The 18992-nt window shown below is 53.5% G+C and overlaps 1 protein-coding gene across 4 annotated transcripts in view; it reads right to left on the bottom strand.

The window, feature by feature from the left end:
- The window catches only part of ZFHX3 (zinc finger homeobox 3), a 126893-nt gene that overhangs the window by 54375 nt on the left and 53526 nt on the right, over positions 1-18992 (bottom strand). For all 4 annotated transcript variants that reach the window (XM_071440931.1, XM_071440930.1, XM_071440933.1 and 1 more), the window contains one exon: positions 4189-4420. In XM_071440931.1, coding sequence (XP_071297032.1) covers positions 4189-4420 — 232 coding nt within the window. The remainder of the gene's footprint in view (positions 1-4188; positions 4421-18992) is intronic.

Genomic DNA, 18992 nt, shown 5'->3' with positions numbered 1-18992 from the left:
CAGCTTTCTGGGGGTTCTCAGAGCAGAGCCTTGCAGTAAAGGTACTCCCCAAAATACGTGTAACCCCCTGTTTGGAGCAGGGAGTGTGGCCCCGCCGTGCTGGGGGCTGGCAGAGGGGCAGAGGTGGCTCCCCTGCCCCCCGTCCTACCGGGACAAAGGGGCTCTTCACAGCTCTTGGTGTCAGCAAGGGCTGCCAGAGCACCTGCCCTGCTCCTCCTGCAGGGCCCCAGCAAGAATGAGCCCCTGCTGCAAGGAGATGATGGCCAAGGAACTGGCAGCAATGAGGGACTGCTGTGACTGGGGCACCACAGGCACTGCCCTCTGTGCCAAGGGGAGAGGCTGGCACGGGCAAGGAGCGTGTCCGGCTGATGGACACCTAAAGGATGTCTGTCCCACGCCCTGGAGGCAAAGCCCTTCTGCTCCTCCCACAGAACACACCATGGACAGGGAGAGCAGAGATGGGGAACGGGAGCAGCCAGGAGAAACAGGGAAGGGAGCAAACACATCAAGTGCAACCAGCCCTTGCCCAGGGGGACACAGGCTGAGCACTGGGGGCCCAGCAGCCCCTCTGTGTGGGTGGCACATGGAGAGAAATACCATGGGGACAGAAGGGGCACATGGGCTGGACACAGAGCGGGAATCCCGCTCTGACCACCAGCCCGAGCTGGGCAGAGGGTGTGCTGCTCGATGCCTTCTGGGATGAAAGAAACACTTCCTAAGTCAGAATGAAAATCCCATGCAGGTTGTTTCACATTTGTTTCTGCCATTATCTAATGAGCTGTAAGTGCATTCATCCAACATCTTGAGAACATTTTGGTTTTTATTATGGCCACTCTTTCTTTACTTTTTTCTTCTCTAAACCCCCATCATTAAAAATCAATTAGCTTATGGGTAACATTACACAGACGCTGCTGCAGCAAGGGGCTGACATCTGCAGTGGCAGCAGCTCAGATACCACAGCAAGAGATGTTCAAAAATACCCTGAGAGGACAGTACCCCCTCCCTGAAGCTGTGCTCTCTCTGATCAACAAACCAGCTGAACTTCCAGCCGCTCCCCCAGCTCCTGCGTAATGAGCACACTTCTCAAAGCACAAAGAAAAGTTTAATTGTCTTTAATTATCCAGTTCAGGGAGGACTGGGTTTCCTGCCTGATGTCTGCATAATTTCCCTGCCAACAACTTCATCATCCCTTTACTGGAAGCGGAGGGCAGATGCTAATACTCTTCCCCAAAAGACACCCAGTTTTTGGAGAGGGCCGAGGGGTGGCACAGGCAGGGACAAAGGTCCCCGTGTCCCTGGAGCGGCTGCTCAGGCTGCCTGCGCTTCTGCAGGGTGGGAGGGAGTGAGTTGCAACTAATGTGCAATCAAGAACCATCACAATTACAAATGTAAATGAACAGGCAATTGGCACTGACCTTTGCAGATTGTTAGAGGACTAATTAAGGTGTGATCAGAGCTCTTCCAACAGATTGAGATGCATCTACACAAGCAAATATCTACTCACTATCTCCAGACAGCACTGCTCTCTCCTACATGCTGCAGGCAGCAGCGAGTAGGTACACACAGAGCAGGTACACGCAGAGTAGGCACACAGAGTAGGTACACACAGAGTAGGTGCACGCAGAGCAGGCACACCCAGAGTAGGTACACCCAGAGCAGGTACACACAGAGCAGTACACACATTGCAGGCACACACAGAGCAGGCACACCCAGAGCAGGCACACACATTGCAGGCACACCCAGAGCAGGTACACACAGAGTAGTACACCCAGAGCAGGCACACCCAGAGCAGGCACACATTGCAGGCACACACAGAGCAGGCACACCCAGAGCAGGCACACCCAGAGCAGTGCACACACAGAGCAGTGCACACACAGAGTAGTACACCCAGAGCAGGTACACCCAGAGCAGGCACACACATTGCAGGCACACCCAGAGCAGGCACACCCAGAGCAGGCACACACAGAGCAGTGCACACACAGAGCAGTGCACCCAGAGCAGGCACACCCAGCATTCAGCCCCAGCAGCGGCGCTCAGCACAGCAATGGGATGGAGCAGAGGGGAATGGGGTGACTCCCCTGCAGCACACGAGGCCATGGGACAGAACACACCACTGCACTTGGACTGCAGCACAGCAACAACAAAAAGTCCAGCCAGTGGTCAGGAAACAACAGAAAACACCTTGATGGGGACACAGGAGAGACGCTGCTGGAGAGCAGGGGGAGACACAGGGCACAGAGTCACACTGTGCCTGTGCCCCCCAGATGAGCATCCCCACACCTGGGGGTGGAGGGGATCAGAACGAGTGGGAGATGGAGCACCCCTTCTCCCCCTCGGGGTTACAGCAGCTTCTCATCCACACCTGACTCCCATCCCTGCAGGGATGCCTAGCCCAGCACACCACTGAGGTGCCCCACTTCGACCAGCTGAACCATGGGCTCCAGGAGTGTTTGAAATAAGTATCTCAGCTTAAAGTGACTTGCAAAACCGACCCAAGATACCCCCTTTGCCTTCTGCAGCCTTATTCTTGCTTGTATTCATAACCTTTGAAATACAATATGATCAAGAAATTCTGTCTTGTTTGCTGTCAGTTTTTGTTGAAGAACCAGCAAGCTTAAAGGAAATCAAAATATTTGTAAATCGAGCTTTCCTTTCAGTGACTTGTCCGGACTTTTACTTCAAAAATAATACGTTTTTTAAAATGGTCACCAAACTGTTTTTCCTCCCAGCCAGTCAGCTCCTGCCCTCCCAGTACCTGCCATGTCCTAATCTGGGCAGCCGGACGGGAAAGATAAGGTTTGTACAGTAAAAGACAAGGCAAACAGAAATTTCTAGAGGAGACAAGGTTTTCAAGGTTGTTCTGTCTATCACAAAGGGCACGGATGGTTTCCCCTCTCTGCTCATTCTGCATTTAAGCAGCTCAGAACCCAGAGCCCAAAGAGCCCTTTGGAGCTGGGGATGTTTTCCCGGGCACAAGGCTGCTGTGCCCGTGTGCCCCGGGCTGGTGTGGCAGCGCCAGCTCCTGCTGTCACTGTGACCTTTGGGGAGCGTGCTCCATGCTCCCCCTCTGCTGGGCCACCAGGGTCACAGACTGGGCGCCCTTTTCCACAAGACTGAATTTAACTCTTAATGAAAAATCTCCCATCACACTCTCGGGGTGTTTTGGGTTTATTTCAGATCCTCATTACTCACAGGCATAACAGCAATGAGACCCAGACGTGAATTCAAGGGACATTTCCAAAAACCCACATGTTCTCCCTCAGCTGCTGCTGCTATCCCTTCTCAAGCCTTTCAGCCAAGATCACCTTCCTTGTCTCCATGAGCATTCACTGCAGAATGCCAATTCCCCAGAGTGGCTATGTGTAGGATTTACCCATTTTCACAGCAGTCATAGAGAAAACCCCTGCTTGAAGCTATGAGGATTGTGAAGGTTTTTGCTGGCACACCCCAGCTCCAGCACCATTGTGCCTTGACAGCCCACAAACCAGCTGACCCAGGATGATTCTCCTCCTCCCTCCCAAGAGGGCTTCATGAGACCTGGGTTTTTCAGAACATTAAAAACGTCTCAATCCGTTACATGACTAAACAAAGTACCATCTCTACTCCATCCAGCCTAGCTGCTCCTTTTAGGCACACCAACTCTGCTGGATTCACAGCTGCAATCCCTGCCCTATGATCTGTGTGAGCAAATGTTTCATACAAGCCCTTCACTTCAGAGGAGACATGGAAAACAGACGTGGCAAACTCACATGTCCTGCCCACCCCTTTGGCCCAGCTCCTCCTCCCAGTCCAGAGTGGCTGCAGTACCAGGAATCAGTGCCAAGCTGGCACAGCTTATGTGGTGCTCAGGGCATCACTTGACTCATTGCAAAACATCTACTGGTGCACTGTTTGCTGAGTTGCACAGGTATGACAGAATCTTTAGATACTCATACAATATTCCAGGGTTTAAGACACCGACCTGAACCAACACACACGCTTCAACCTCCCAAACACCACCTCAGGCAGGTGGGGTTCCTGACATGTATAACTGATAATGATTATTATGATAATTACTGATAATTACTGATAAACTGCCAGCCCACAGCAGGGAACAGAGACAGGAGCTTCGCCCATGTTGTCACCAACAGCCCAGTGGGTCGGAGCCCCTCGCCCACCCCGCGGCCCAGGAGCGGCAGCAGCACTCACCAGCCTCGGCAGCCGGACACTTGCGGATGGTGAAGATCTGCCCGAGGTCCTCCTCTTCCTCAGGAAGGCCTTTCTGGAGGCGCTGCAGCTTCCGCAGGCTTTCGCTGCGCTGGTGTTTCATGGAGCGCACGTGCTGGATCAGGTTCAGCTTGGCCTTGGTGGAGTAGTTACAGAGCACACAGTGGTAGTAGCAGCTTTCCCCTTCCACCCCGCTCTCATGGTGCTGCAGATGCTGTGGAGAGCAGAGCAGAGGGATGTCAGTGACCTTCATCACCCCCAGCCTCCTGGGTTAGTCCACTGTAAATCGCTAAAAGCCACCTGGGAATTAGTTAAGGAACCACGTTTTGACACAGATCCGATGAGACAATGCCTGTTTGTTCCCAAGGTATTACACCGTCTCCTGCTGAAGAGCGTGAAAACCCAAATGCACTGAAATGGGCTCAAAGCACAGATGGACACAGCCAACACCATCTCCCTCAGTGAGGGAAAGCACCAGACCCAGCAGTAACACCTGCTCACAACCCACTGAGGGCTCATTCCTTCACACTCAAAGCTTGTCCTGGGAGGGGATCCAACTGCATAACAACCTCAACATTAAATTTGGTAAATTCTCATGGAAAACTAGGAAAAGTAAAACCAAAGCAACCCTAGATCACAACAAACCCACTAGATAAAGAGGTCTGGACACAGTGTATGGAAGCAGAGTGCAGAGCCATCCTGCCCATCATCCAACTCTCTGCTCTCTGGCACCCAGGTTTTACTCCCTTGGATCAGGAAGGAAGCAGCAGCCTGGCCTGCAAGATGGCTGTGACAGAGACCTTGGCTGAAAAGCCAGTGGTGGGCCTGCAGCCAGGTGCCACCTGGAAAAACCCTGGTCACCGCCAGCACAGCTCACGCTGGATTCTCATACCACAATTATCTGGCAACACCTATCAATCCCCTGGTACAGAGGGCCATGCCTCTGGGAAACAAGCAGCCATTTCCTGTCATGGATCCCACAGACATGGAAATTCTTTCTTAGAGGCAAAGAGTAGAATTCACCCTGCACAGCCACACTGGCTGCCGCAGCACAGCTGTGTCCCTTCCCCCTGGGCAGCAGGAGGTCACAGGAACTTTCCCAATTCCACAGTAAGGGCATGTCACTATCTAGAAAAAATGAAAACCAAGGTGAAGCAACATGGAATCCTCAATGAAGGCCTCTGGTGTTTCCACCCCACACCTAACAGTTCAGCTGTGCAATACTGCCTGCCAGCTCCTGCCATCCAACCCCGAGACCTCCCTGAGTCTTTGTGTCATCTCATGGAGCTCTTTCCTCAGCACACACTTGGCCTGAGGCACAAGTACAGCGATTTAGACATGATCTTGAGGTTTGTCAATCAAAAATATTGCCTACGTGCAGCCAGGACCTTCTGGTAAAAAATTCTGATTCTTATTATCTCAGTTACAGCTGAGATAAGATTAAAGACACATATTACCCAGCGCTGTGTGCCTTGCTCACACAGAGGAAGGAGAGCCCTCTGAGTCTAGGAATGATTAAAAATAGGATATGAGCTGATGCTGAGGCTTCTCATTGGAAGAGCAAGGAAAGAGAATAAATGTATTCTAGATCTGGCTAATTAGATGAGCCTCTTTTGGGATCACGATGTATTTAATTAAATTCACTGTAATATTTGAAGAATCCACGAGGGCACTAATCCCACTGGTGCCCTCAAAAGATTTTTTGCTGTTTTCCCTTATAAGAACTTCTTCCTCATCTCATTTCTATTGTTTGCATGCGTTACCCCCTTCCTGAGCCAGAAAAAGACGAATGGCTTAAGGCACGAAAGGTCAGCGAGCCCTCCACAGGAGCGGCCTGCCCATCCCAGGCAGCCCAGCCTCACCAGCCTGGCTGTGCCTGAGCCCACCACAGCCTCCTGGTCCTGTCCTGCTGCCAGCCTGGCTCTGCTTGAGCCCACCACAGCCTCCCTGGTTCCACCCTGCTGCCAGCCTGGCTCTGCCCTGACCCTGCCACCACCTCCTGCTCCTGTCCTGCTGCTGGCCGGGCTCTGGCTCCAGGAGCCACACCAGCCCCATGCTCAGGAGCCACACCAGCCCTGTCCTCAGGAGCCACACCAGCCCCGTCCTCAGGAGCCACACCAGCCCCGTCCTCAGGAGCCACACCAGCCCCATGCTCAGGAGCCACACCAGCCCTGTCCTCAGGAGCCACACCAGCCCCGTCCTCAGGAGCCACACCAGCCCTGTCCTCAGGAGCCACACCAGCCCTGTCCTCAGGAGCCACACCAGCCCCATCCTCCCATCCCACACACCCCGTGCCGAGCTTGGGAAGTGCCCACGGGCTCAGCAGCAGCTTCTGCGCCGAGCCAGAGAAAACCCCCAGTGAGCAATTAGAGAAAAATCCGGTCACGGGTTCAAGGAAATATTAAGGACATGGTCTCTGTGGAACCAGAGGCACAGTCTGCACTGCTCTCATTTAAAAGGGGATTTTAGGAAAACATTTGTTTTAAACAGTTTAATAAGTGTGTCTTATTTCATGCTCCTCTCTTGCTTCCTCTCAAGCATCTCTTGTGCTGGGGTCAGCCTCACGTGCCCATGGTGCAGGAGGAGTCACAGGCTGAGGGTGCCACCAAGCCCATGCACCTGATTCAACCCTCCAGTGGAAGAAGGGAGCAGTCCAGAGAAAGCAGACGTGAGGGCTGAGCCAGTCCGAGCCATGAGCTGCTGGAGGCGATGAAATGTTGTCCAAGGACGTGTAGTTATTGCCCATCACACTGTTAAACTTCCCCCTTGTGAGAATTTATCCGTATCACAGGAAACAAATTCAAAATACTAAACCAGAACCTTGTTAGAAGACAAATCAACTTGAAAATCAAAAGAATATATTGTTCCAAGGAAAACCAACCAACTTCTGTCAGAAAACATCGATTTCTGTGAGTCTGAGGGGGTGTTCCCCCCTCCCTCTCCACAATAGGAAACTTCCAACATCTGGTTCTTCACGCATGGCATGCAAAATATTGATCAGGGTGAGTCAAAGCTACACTTTAAATCAGAAACAGAGAGAGGAACGCTCTGATGGAAACCATACGGCTCACGAGTGCAGCTCCCCGGGGGACACGGGTGTTCCTGTCCTGCACCAAGCGCGGCCTGCAGCACCTATCCCCACACACCCCCCCAAACCAGCCCGTGCCCACAGGGCTCAGCACAGCCCGGGCCTGCTCCGGGGCCCCATCGGCCTGCTCTGCCCCAGCGCGGTGCCAGCCGCCCCTGCGTGTGCCCCAGCCCTGCCCTGGCCCCGCGGTGTGCCTGGGGTGCCACTGCCCCGGTGGCCCTGCCCTGGTGCCACTGCCCTGGTGTGACACTGCCCCGGTGGCCCTGCTCCGGTGCCACTGCCCCGGTGCCACTGCCCCGGTGGCCCTGCCCTGGTGCCACTGCCCTGGTGTGACACTGCCCCGGTGCCACTGCCCTGGTGCCACTGCCCCAGTGCCAGGCTGGCCGGTCCCGCCACACCGACTGTCCAGCCATCACTCTCCAGTGTCTGCCTCAGAACTGCTTTCTTCTGCTAAGCAGAAAATGCTCACAGGGTACAACGCACAGGGTCACTGACAAACAGTCTGCAGAAACCTCCTCCACATCACTTCCCAGCACTCCCACTTCACAGCATGCCCTGCCATGAATACAAAGGCCACTCCACTACCCAGAGCTTCTTGAAAAAGAAGTTGTCAGACTTCAACATCTTTGGCAGAGATTTTCTCCACATGTAACACTTTTCGTACCTCTGAACTCAGCACTCAGCTCTGTTAGGATGGGTAAAGCAGTGATTTCAAAGAACTGACAGATGCAGCTGGGGAAGAAGGAGCCAAAAATCTGCTGGAAGGTCACAAAAGCCACGGAAAGAAGCAGCACCACAGAGGTGCACTGTGCTGGCTTCCTCCTCCAAGCACTGATATCTGAGCAGCCCCAGTGACCAGAACCAGCACGCGAACCCGGCAGAGCCTCAGCGTTTACTCGGAGAGGTTGACCAAGCTCAGGAGCTACTGGAACCACTTCAGCCCTGCCAGCAGATCAGGAGAAAACCTCCTGATCTCCTGCAGCACAGGAGAAAACCCAGAGACCGACTCTTCCTCGGAGTGAGGTCAGACAGGGGTAATTAGTCACAGGCTTGGTAGGAAGCCCTCCAGTGCCATGAGGACTGTGCACCCCTGGGGAGGGACAGGAGGTGACCCTTACAGCAGAGCTGGAGCGGGGCTATGGGTCACCACAGAAAGGGACCCGACCCCGCTGCAGACCTCAGGGGCCTCGTGAGCATCTCCTGGCCCCCGTGTGCCTCTGATGTGCTGCTCGAGATAAATCACACAGCCCTGCAAGAGAAGAATCTGAATTTTTAATGAAAGTCATGTGGATGCAGCTGTCTGATCCTGGTCTGTTCCAAGTACTCCATAAAAGTCAGGGCTGGCCAATCCATCTTGCTCTCCTTTCACACCTGCAGTCCCAGCTGGAATCTCCTGAGCTGGGGGCGGGCAGGCAGCGCAGTGGGACCCGTGCTGGGCAGGGCTGCAGTGCCAGCAGCCTCCCCTCCTCCTGCAAGGGGGAAATCGATCCTGCATCCAGCAGCAGGTTCAAAAGCTGAACTTCTGCTCTTTCATATCCAACCAACATCCTGAATTGTTTACTGCTTCCAGAGGAGCAGCATTACAAACCCTTCCCTGCTCCTGCCTCCGTGCTCACACCTCCGTGGTGCAGCACCAGTGCTGCAGCTCAGGCTCGTTTGCCCCTGGGTTTCTGCAGCTGAGCTTGTGGTAACTGCTTATCTTATCCTTATCTTCCTACCTACAGGCTGGAAATGTAGCACTCCCTCCTGCCACAGAGCCTGAGGTACCAGTCCAAGTTCCCAAGAACAGACACAACTGCCCCCATTAACAGCCCATCCCTACATCCCACCACATCTGTATTTTCGGAGCCCTCCAGCCCTGCCTGCAATAAGTGAACACCACTTGCTCTCCTTGTTAGCCATGTAGCTGTGCTGCAAGGTTTTGGATTCCCCCACAAACCCAAAAGTGACCCAGCAAATGGGGTTTGCTCCACCAGCCCTTGAAGTCTCATTAAAAGCCAAATATTGCTCAGCCTAAGGATGGAGAGCTCAGCATGGATTTTACTGAACGTTAAATCAACCAGCAAGCATAGCCAGCAAACTCTGTGGCACTTTAACTTTAAATAATGCAATAATTATTGAATTTCCTTTTTATAACTGAAGTGCTGGAATGTAAACAATGGGGCTGTAATTGCAGGAAGGGGGGATCAATAGAGGCAATCGTTTTCAGCCATGTTAATTGTAAATACAATTGCTCCAAGATGTCAGCCTCGTTCTTCTCGCTCCCAGAATCATCCTAACGGATGACAGAGTCCAACTTTCCCATTACAGCTGTTCGTTCCTTTAAGAGGTTCTCAATCAGGTCTGATCAATCTGTCAAGATAATGCATAGAGTAAGTAAGACTCTTCCAAACACAAGCTCCCAATCAATAGCCCGGACCTGCTTAATGAGGAGGGGCTAAAGCCCAGGGGGAGGCACAGTCCCAGCTACTGCTTGGCTTCAGCAGCCAACTTCTTCTCAGGGTCTTGGAGCAGCTCCTAACAAGGACATTGTTCATGCTGCCCGTGATGAGCAGCATCCCTGCACACCCACAGTCCCACGGGGTCCGTGCACAGAGAACAACAGAGGTTAACAGAAAGTAAGTGCCAAGAAAGGCTGAACTTGTAATCACAGCCCCCACACCTTTTTAATTGTGCAACAGACCTGCAAGCACTAATTAATCATTCCTTGGAAGAGATGCCCGAAGATGCAAACCTGTATGGGGACAGCTGACAGCCAAGAGCTTCACTAAGACTCCTCCTGTGGAAAACTTCCTTCCCATGTCTCAAGGAAGAGCCAGCCATGGGGAGCCAGCACTGGCCCAGTTATGCTGGCCAACCCCTCCCAGTGCAGGGGAAACAGAGTGGGATGCTGGCTGAAGAGCTCTTGAGGAGGGAGGAGATGCCAAGGGAGGTGAGGGAGCAGCCAGAGATGCTGTTTCCAGCTGCAGTACCTAACTCCAGTAGCACAGGCATCCCTAGCACACCTGGGCCACCGTAGCCTTGCAGAGCAGCCCAGAGAGAGGAAAGGAACGGGTCTGACTGCACCTGGGCACTCTCCTACCAGCATCCAACTTCCTCTTCTCCCGCAGCTGCCCTGCAAAGACTTGCCAACACAGGAAATCCACCCTTGGGCAACTACAACTTAACTGCAGAGAACCTTCCAGCTCCCCGAAATCTCCCCTGGGAGACACAAGCGCTGCTGCACATGGAGATGCACACAGGAGCGCGAGTATCGATCCTGCTAATTATAGTGCTAAAACCACAGCACCATGAGAGCACATTTCCTATCAGCTGGCCTGTAAAGTGCTGCCCTCAACCCTGCACGCTCCTGCCCGGCTGTGGCTCCAGCACAGGGCCCACCACAGCCCTGCAAGGGCACCTCTGACCAACAGGAACCAACAACTCCACACAAAGTGACCTCTCCTGTGACCAGTCAGGACGTCAGGGTGCCACCCAGAGCCAGCTGCACCCAGCAGCTCCTGTGGGCAGCACAGACTTGGGAATGGTTGCACTCCTCTTGCAACTGAACCAAAGCCTGGATTTGGGACATTCTCATCCTCAGGAAAGCATACAGTTTTGTCACTTCGTATTTCTATGGATGCTGCCATCCCTGGAGAAACACGGTGGAAAAGCTGCACTTTTGCCAGAAAAGCACTGTATGGACAGCAACAGGATGGAGTGATGAAAAAAGAAAAAAAATTGTGCCAGAATGCAGCAACATCACCAAGGAAGAGGCTCAGGGCTTCCAGCCCACTCCTATCTCAGTACTGGGATAGGCAGGAGCTGAGGAATTCAGGGAGCCTTGTCTTTTCCAGGGTCAGGAAAACAAATGGGTAAAAAACAACTGAAGACAGTAACCATAAGCAGGCCTCACAATGCCACTGCCCAGACATTTATAACACATTTTGTACATCTACTTGAAAATGATCAGTTCAGTGTGAGTTGCTAAGCTGTGAACACTCAGGTGAACTAGAGCAGCCTGGGAATATGGAAAAACACTGGATAAAAAGTAAATTATGTAATCAAAAGTCTGGGGGTAACCTGGAAAGATGGCAGGATTGAAATCTGTTGTCCGTATTGCAATTGTGCAGGTGCTGAGTGATAGAAGAGGGCTTTCTGCAGCACGGAGCCAGGCTAGGACTCTCCCTCCCAGTGATGTTTTGTTTCCTCTGGCAGCCAGGGGAAGGATCCCTGCGTTACACAAGAGGGCTCTCCGAGGGGCTCTGATGCAGCACACTCCTTGGTCTTGGGCTGATAACACAGCTCAGAAAATGCAGCTCACTTAGCCACCCAAACCCCTCTCTATGTGTGCAGCCTGCTTTAAGGATTTAAATTAAAATGCTATTTCCCCCCCATATTAAGTCTTTTGGAAAAGAACCACTGGTCTCAGAAGGAAAAGCCTGAGGACTGTGTGACAGCCCTGTGCCCTGCCCTGTGTCCTGAAGAGCAGGGGCAGCCAGGTGTGCCCGTCCCCTTCCTGCTGCCCCAGCTGCAGAGCAGAGCCCAGCAGAGCCCAGCAGAGCTGGGGGCAGGACAGGGGCACAGAGGGGACCCTGTGTGCGACCAGGGACTGCTGTAATGATGCACCATAGAACCATGTGGGACCCTGCACCAGCCACGAAACCCAGCCTGAGCTCACACTATTTAATAAAACACTACGGACACAGATTAACCCTCCTCGCCCAGGATTTATTGCTTCATCCATCTCCAGGGAAGCTGTGATGGGCTGAAGCTTTCCTGGTTTTCATACTGCTTCTTTCTAACTTCTTACAGCACTGCACCCCTCAACTCCCAGCAGATAACCAAAAACAGTAACAACAACGCACTAGACATTTGTACAATCCTCTCCATAAGTCACAGAGTATCAAAGACATGGAGGACACAATCTCCCCGTGCAGAAGCCAACAGAGATCCGTGGAAAAACAAAAGACCCAGCCCATCCTTTGCCCACAGTCCACAACGAGGATTTTTCAAGATCAGGTGATAAGGGAGGAAGGAAAACGAAAGGATGCTATGATGGACTCATATGACAGAATGGGAGCAGAAAGAGGAAATATATAATACTCCTTGAGTCTTGAAGGTGAGCTGAAAACCCTGGAGCCAGGGAAGGCTCCTGGCAGTGAGCAGCCCTTCTCCAGTGGCACAGGCTGCAGGGCTGGGCACCAGGCTGGGCAGCCAGAGCACCAGCTGAGACACATGCTGGCCATCAGCCTACCCCGAGCAAGATCTGAAGCTGATTTCAGACCACGCTGCCAAGGTAAGTTCTTTAAGTGTCTGTGAAACACAAACAGAACACAAGCACCACAGAAATGCCCATGAGAAAATAAATAATTCTTCATTCAGTGAAAGCTTTGGATTGTATTAGACAAAGCCTGGGGCAATGTAATGAAAGAGGAAGATAAAAAGAAATGGAATAATTACTCACAGAATGAGGCAAGAATCCTGCTGGAAAAATATGTATGGAACTACTTATAATTAAGAACCAAAATAATGTCTGCACACAAAGGGCTGAATTAAGGCAACCTGCTACTTGCTATGTTCTACAAGGCTGTGAGGGCTCCATGAACTCAATGGACACTAATGTGTCCTAAGAGCTGTGTACAGAAATTCATGCAATTGCTCCTTGCCCCACACCCCTGAGCAAGTACTCTGTAGGAAAAGCCACCGAGCTCTTGGGGAGGAGAAGCCTTCAAACACAGCCCCCTCCAAATTTAACTGGAGATGCCTCCAGTCCTCGGGCATGTAACAGCTCCCAGCCCAGCTGGTTCCCACCAGGAAGGACACACCAGTGACCCACAGCAATCCACAGCAGCACAACTGCCTGCAGGGCTCATGGATTCCACACTGCCACCAAGCAGTTCCCAGCCTATGAACAGTTGGGTTTGCTGCTCTGTATTTCCTGTGTATATCTAAAATCTCATTCAACTGTAGTATAATTCTGCAGAGGGATCTACAAGAGAATAGAATGGCTCTGAGCATTAGTTACAGCTATTCCCTCCTAGACAGACTACAGCAATGGAAAACACAGGAGTGCAGAAGCACGCTGAGGCAAACAGAGCAAACCCGAGATGATGAATGTCTCTGCTCTTTGGTGCTCTCTTTGTTCCTGTGCATCTGCATCCACTGGCATTTGCCTTCACAGGTACAGAAACCCCTGGGAAAAACTAGGCCCACTATCTACTGGTTTTAGCTGTTCTGGCTCTGCAATCCCAGTGGGCAGTCTGCAGAGACACACACAGGGTAAATGACAAACACTCAGCATTAGGAGGGTGGACTGACCACTGCCATTCAAAAATAAAACGGAAGCAACAAAACCTTTTTTGGGAGCAGCATCACTCACAGAAAGGTGTGAGGAGATAACAGATTTCTAAACCCTGTTTATGAAATTGCAGGTGTAACTCCATTTACTCCAGCTGCCCCAAAATTCTCATTTCTGTGATCACATGGGATTAACTTGTCTGCAAAGATACCTGCTCATGGTTACCATATGCTAGCAGGAGGTCAGTCTGCAGGTTTCATGTCTGGATAATCCCCCTGCACAGCCCAGAGTCAGACACTTTGACAGGTCTAGGTGGGCATGCACTGGAAAATCCAGGTAAGTCAGAGCTAAGGAGGTGTGAAAATGATAAAAGCAAAGGTGCTGCTTTGTGGGACCATGAAAAATACTGACAGGCAGCCAGAGGTGTCTGTAACACAGACCCCATGACATGAAAACATCATCTGCAGGTCTCCAAAGCCTTTGAACCTCTCCCACCTATGGTCACAGCATGCTTGGAAACCTGCTCTAGGACAGCAAATCCCTTCTCGGAGGGACTGCCAGCACCTGGTCCCTTTCCTGCACTGCTGCAAGTGGTGAAAAGCCAAAGCCAGGCACTGTCCTTCCTCTGTGCCTCCTCCCAGGGGCAGGTCCTGTGCTCAGCAGTAGGTGCCACAGCATGTGCACCCTGCACACACCCCAAGAGAACAGCTGTGGCCCCACACCTGCATGAACCCCAGAGCTACACAGCAGTCCCACAACTGCTGGGGGCAAAGTGAAGGAAATCAGAACTCTCAAACTCACACCCTCGGGCTTTGTGCTGGAGAGGAAGGAGGTGAGTCTCACCTGAAGGCAGAAGGGGTTATCCCAGGAGAGCTCCCTGCTCTTCTGCTGGCCCTGCCTAAAGCCCCTCCATGTGAACACTACAACAACTCTCCGGGCCAGTTTTCAAAGAATGACACAAGTGCCCAGGACCTGCTGAATTAGGAGTTTCTGTGCAGCACAGACTGGGGGCTGGATGGGGACAGGGATGTGAGAGTAGGAACCAGGCCAGGGGACAGACACAGCTGGCTAGAGGAGCTGGCCAGCAATGGGCACAGGAGAAGCCCCACTCGACACAGGGGCAGCTCTCACCCTGCGCAGGGCAGGGCAGCACCACAGCAGGCACGGAGGGAGCCGGGGGATGCACGGGGTGCCAGGCTGTGGGTGCCTCAGCCCTGTGAGCCCAGGGTGCTTCAGCAGCCGTGGATGTGATGTGTGAGCCGTGCCAGGCACCAGAGTGAGCGCTGCTCTCCTTCCCCACCAAAACCCCCGAGGCTTCCGCGCGCGCGCTAACCACAGCCCTTTGAGAGGCTCGTGTATTTACAAACTAAGGCACGCTGAAATCAAAGGGGATACCATATGACATAATTCACATTAAAATGTCAACAGGCTGACAATTTATAGAGTCAATCCACCGGAGGTGGGGAGAACTAAGACGTGGTAATTGTTTAATTCCCGCTTAAACCAACAGCAGCTTCACCTTCAAAGCAGCACCGCGTGCACGGGCCCTGGCTGCTGTCAGCCCTGGTGCCAGCCTGGACCTCAGCCAGCAGGGAGGCAGCGGCCTCAGCCATCCACTGGCACCAGGCACGGGCCAGGTACATGGGATGCCGCTCCGAGGAGTGCAGCTCCAGCCACCCCACGGCAAATATTCACCACCAGCACAAGGATAACCAGTTCCTCAGGAAGGCAGAGTCACACTGGTCAGGGCACTGGTGTCCATTTCCACACCTGGGCACAGCACACCTGCTCTGGAGGGGACACAGCAGGTAGGTGCTCCAAGGGCTCAAGGAACCGACTCACCCAGTGCCTGGCTCTGCATGGCCCTGACAACACCACAGCAGTGCAACAATGAAAGCATGGAGTGCCCCAGCCATAAACAAACCCCCTCGGGGCACACAAGAACTTTTTACCCCAGGTAGATGGGAGCAGCTTTGCCCACATCAAACGTGCTGCAGTGTTTTGTGATACTCAACACCAGCTCCTCAGCCCGCTGACATCCCTGCCTGTGGACAGGCTGCTGGCAACACGTCTTGCAGCTTGCAATAAAGCATAAGGTAGGCAGGAGAGAGAAATGCGCACCACTGGGAGAAATTTTACCTGGATAAACCGCAGCCAATAAATTTTCTATAAATGCCAGCTAATGCTGTCCCTTGGAGAGCACTGGGCAGGGACTGCCGGGCTCCAGAGCCCTCGGCACAGCCTCGCTGTCTGTACATAAACAGTAACACCTCATTCTCTCTTCTACCTCATTAACTGAAACGCATTAAAACAAGTGTGCACTGGGAGCAGCAAATGAGACTGTTAAACCAAGCTGATATAATCCTCATCAGCTGTGGGAAATGAGCACACATCCATTACACTGAATCAAGCCGCCAACTGCGACTCATGGAGGATGCTGAGACCCCAGGAAGGTGCTCTTCCCCCACAGCTGTACCAGGCAGCTCAACCACTGCCTCCAGCACTCTCTCATGGGGCATTTCCAGAGTGCTGGGACTGCATTTCCATTCCAGCAGCTCCCCCACAGCACACAGCTGGGAGCCCTGGTCCCACGCTGCAGCCACGAGCCCACTGTGTCCAGAAGGAATCTGCTCAGTGAGATGCAGGGAACCATCTGACTCCTCTGGTATCCAAGTAGAACAAAAGGCCAAGGCAGCACACACAGAACATGGGACGTTTCCCAAGCCCAGTTTTCCATGGGGACATGGCCAGGCAGTGTGACAGCACCTGGCCACAGCAGGGCTGGCCTCAGGTGAGGGACACACGTTCACGCCCTGCCCAAACGGTGCCAGCCTGCAGAGCCACAGCACCCACGGCGCTGACAGCCCTCGGTGCCACGGCTGCCCCGCTCCCCCAGCTGGCAGCCAGATGTGACCGGGGGCAGCCCCAGAGAGGCTGACAGGAGCTGTCCCACAGTGACGCCGACTTCCAGCACACAGCACCAGCTCACACCAGGATATGGAGCTGCTCCCTTCTTCTGCAGGGCCACCGCGCCACGCTCTGCCCTCATGAGCAAAGACTCGCTTAAAACGTTGAAGAAATGTTCATTTTGCCTCTCCCCTGAGGAGGCAGAGCAGGGAGCCCTCCCAGTGCTGCAGGAACCGGACAGACCACATTCACCTCGGACAGACAGACAGACAAGACAGCACTTTGTGCCCTCCACCGCCTTGGGTGTGAACTGCTGACCTCACCAGAGCAGCTCAGGTTTCCAAACTCTGTTCCTCATGCCAAGCAGAGCTGATGAGGCAGGCTGGGGTTCCCTCTGCCTCGCCCCCAGCCCTGCCGTGGGAGGAGGTTCCCTCTGCCTCAGCCCTGTACTCGCAGCAAGAATGTAAACAATCCCTTCGATCCTCACAGCTGCTATTCCAGAGTTTTTAACTCAGCAGAGCCATTACACAGCATTTCCCCCATGTGCAGTCTGTGCACAGTGCAGCCCATTCCCGGCTGCCTGGGACTTGCTGCTCCCTGTGGAACAGGACACCCTGGGGTCTCCCTGGCAGCTCCCAGCAGCCTGCACAGGCATTTTGAACGGGGTCCATGAAGTCTGTTTAACCAGCATGATGTGTGCAACAGAATCACAAAGAAACAGGCATTTAAAGTGACATCTGTTGGATTAATTAGCTGTGTAATTAGCCTCCCCTCTGTGGAGACAGGCTTTGTTACTGCTGCCTGAAACTTCCCCAGGTGATTTTCTTTGTATCCATCCTTCCCTGAGCACACGGAGGAGCAGAGCGGGTGAGATGGGGCTGTACTGCCCAAATGAGGGGCACCAGGCAGCCCAGAGGCCACGGGGCACCTGAGGGGCTACAGCTGGGTCAGAGAGCCCCAACTGCTGCATCCGTGTGGTGGAACCCAAACGGGAATGTCCATCGGCCTGAGCGCATTCTGCAGGTCTGTTCAGAGATGAAAGGCAGGGATACAAGTCAGGCATTTGTGTTCTCCTCAGTTAAATCAGAACATCCCTGTCTGCTGCAACCAGCTCCCCACCTTCCTGGCCGGGGAGCCCAGAGCTGACACGGGGGTCACAGCAGCTCAAACAGCTGGGGGACACAGCAGCCACTGCACCCCGAGCCATGGACAGCTCAGCAGAACAGAAAAATCCCCAGGCGGTCTCCAGGACAAGGAGGAAAGCTGGGATCGTGGGATAGCTGCAGTGCACTGATGGTTCCATGGCCAGCTGCAGGAATCCCCCTGCTCCAAAGCAGAACAAGAGGGATGCTGGGGGAAGCCGTGCTGGGCTCTGCCCCGCACCCTGGGCTGCAGCACCCAGTGCTGCAGCACCCAGCCCTGCAGCACCCAGCCCTGCAGCACCCAGCCCTGCAGCACCCAGCACCCAGCCCTGCAGCACCCAGCCCTGCAGCACCCAGCACCCAGCCCTGCAGCACCCAGCACCATGGGCTGCAGCACCCAGCACCCAGCCCTGCAGCACCCAGCACCCAGCCCTGCAGCACCCAGCCCTGCAGCACCCAGCACCATGGGCTGCAGCACCCAGCACCCAGCCCTGCAGCACCCAGCACCCAGCCCTGCAGCACCCAGCCCTGCAGCACCCAGCACCCAGCCCTGGAGCACCCAGCACCATGGGCTGCAGCACCCAGCCGTGCCTCTCTGCCAAAGCCACCTGGAGCCCAGGATCTCCCAGCAGCTGAGCCAGCCTCACCAGAGCCACCCAGCCGTACCCCAAGGCTCGACTTCCAGAGAACCTGTTGCACAAGTGCAAGTTTATTGCCTAATTTGACTTGCAGAACTTGGCTGCCCACGTCACAGTGCAGAAGCAGGATTTTTACGACTGGCAAGAAGGGGAAAAAGCCCATTATGGTATTAAGTTATGTACCATGCATACATTATTTATTGTAATTTAATGAATTCCCTATGAGATAGCAAACACAGAACCTCCCATGCTGCTTCCATAGCAATTCTGGGGACTTTGTTGCAACAGTTTCTTTAGTTCAGTTAAAGCCACAGAAGGACAACACAACATCCTGCAGCCCAGTACACTGACACAGCCAAACAGAAACCAGCTGTCCATGCCAGGTCACATGGAACAGGTGGGGGAAAGCACCTTGTGGGCCCCTTCCTTCAAACCAGCCCCTGCCAGAGATGGATGCTAATGAATGCCCATCCATAATTTAATGAGGTCGTCGCCAGCGAGCCTACAGCTGCAGAACTGGTGCTTGGCCAGGGCTGGTACCCAAGGCCCTGAAAACCTGACCCTGCCCAACCAGAAAAGGAACCAGAGCATTCTGAGGCCTTTGAGGTGTATCAGCTGTGTTCAGGAATCCACCTAGTGCAGGCAGCTGGACTCAAGACAGACTGAAATGGCAGCTGAGCTCTGGGTTCCAGCCCGGGACAGGGGGCTGTGAGCTGCCAGCCTTTGGGATA

The sequence above is a fragment of the Agelaius tricolor genome, unplaced genomic scaffold (genome assembly GCF_023055355.1).
Source record: "Agelaius tricolor isolate 1412-34295 unplaced genomic scaffold, bAgeTri1.0.p SCAF_15, whole genome shotgun sequence".
NCBI classification, from domain to species: Eukaryota; Metazoa; Chordata; class Aves; order Passeriformes; family Icteridae; genus Agelaius; species Agelaius tricolor.
The sequence above is the reverse complement of the archived record's forward strand: the minus strand, read 5'-3'. Positions and strand labels throughout refer to the sequence as shown.